Consider the following 1,479-nt stretch of genomic DNA (forward strand, 5'->3'; position numbering starts at 1 on the left):
GGTGTCAGAATCACAGTAGACCCCCGGCAAGTCCCCCCAAGGTGGGTGCCTCGTCCCTGGCAACCGTACATCTAGTAAGGTGTGCATAGCCGTCACCAGAAGACTCTGTGGCCGGGGCGCCACCGTCCAGCTTGCTGTCTCACGTGTGGTTCTCAGGTGTCTTTCCAGAATGCTCAGAGGCTCCTCTCAAGTTTCCTCGCGATGCAGTCGTCCTGAGGGTGTTGCCTACAAAGGGCCTGGATTCCTCCTTTTCGCCACGGAGTTCGATAAGGGATCCCGAAACCCAACAACCGAAAAAGTCAGTTAGCGCACTTAGCATAAGGCAGCGGGCAGCTGTCCACGCCACGCGAGGTCTGGCTCAGAGAGGCCCAGTGTGCAGGAGCCCAGGAGGGGAGTTTGCGGCCAGGGATGAGTGGCCGCGTGCCGCTGGCGGAGAAGGCCCTGTCTGAGAGCTATGCCCGGCTCCGGTACCGGGACACCTCCTTGCTCATCTGGCAGCAGCAGCAGCAGAAACTGGAATCCGTGCCCCCCGGGACATACCTGAGCAGGAGCCGAAGCATGTGGTACTCCCAGTACGGAAACGAGGCCATCCTGGTCCGGGACAGAAACAAGCTTGAGGTCTCCCGGGACACGGGCCAGTCCAAGTTTTGCACGGTCATGTAACTCCAGCCTGAAGACCGGGGCCCAGGCACCAGGCTGGGGGGAGAGCAGGCCACGTTTCGTTCAGGGGCCTTGGTGATTTCCAGTCCTTACTGGGAGATGGCGAACAGTGAGCGCGAAGACGAAGCCGGGCCGGTGGCGCCCAAAGCCCTCTCTCACGGGATCGAGCGACTGGCGGACCTGGCCTCTGGGCCCGGTGCCTGGTCCGCTGGCACTGCGGGCACAGCCCGGGCCGGGGCACGGCCAGACGCTGCTTTTCTCTGACGCTTCCAAACAAACCAAGCAAGGGGGACTCCCTGGCTACAAACCACCTTTTCAAAACTTTCTAGGCTGTCGTTAGCATTCCCCCTTCTGCCTGGTCTGGAGACAGATCTAGAAAAAGGTGGAGGAGTTAGCGCCACGTATGGGCAGGCAGCGTCTGCCGGGGGCAGGCTGGATTCCGAGGCCAGCGGCGGCACCGCGGCAGGGACTGACGCCGCGCGTCTTGTTCCAAGATGGGCATCGCGTGCAAGGCGCGGGGCAGCTTCCGCACCAGCTGCCGGGTACGTCCCAACACGGGGCGGAAGCCCAGAACTACTGGGCTCGAATCGCGTGGCTGGAAAAGGCCGGTGCGGCTTCGCAGTGCACCACCTCTGCGGGGCCGGGCGCGGGCCGCGGGAGGCATTTTCAAAGGCTTTGCCGTCTGCTGTGACTGAAGGCTGTGAGGCTGTGGGAATCTTTTGTCAAGGCTGGTTTTTCTAAATAAATACCCTTCGGGACACTCCTTCCTTCCTCACTTTTTTTTTCTTTTATGTTTGTTCATAGCACCTTAACTTGGCT

General features: G+C 60.9%; 1 protein-coding gene across 1 annotated transcript; it reads left to right on the top strand.

The window, feature by feature from the left end:
• Positions 1-200: 200 nt before the first annotated feature.
• On the top strand, positions 201-831 carry BRD3OS (BRD3 opposite strand). Its single transcript, XM_047093907.1, has one exon. It carries the CDS (start codon positions 409-411, stop codon positions 661-663), a length of 255 nt encoding a protein of 84 aa, XP_046949863.1. The 5' UTR covers positions 201-408; the 3' UTR covers positions 664-831.
• Positions 832-1,479: the final 648 nt, after the last annotated feature.

Source organism: Lynx rufus, unplaced genomic scaffold (assembly GCF_022079265.1).
Source record: "Lynx rufus isolate CCGP_SWC_20201006 ecotype Redwood Valley unplaced genomic scaffold, mLynRuf1.p SCAF_36, whole genome shotgun sequence".
Classification (NCBI taxonomy): domain Eukaryota; kingdom Metazoa; phylum Chordata; class Mammalia; order Carnivora; family Felidae; genus Lynx; species Lynx rufus.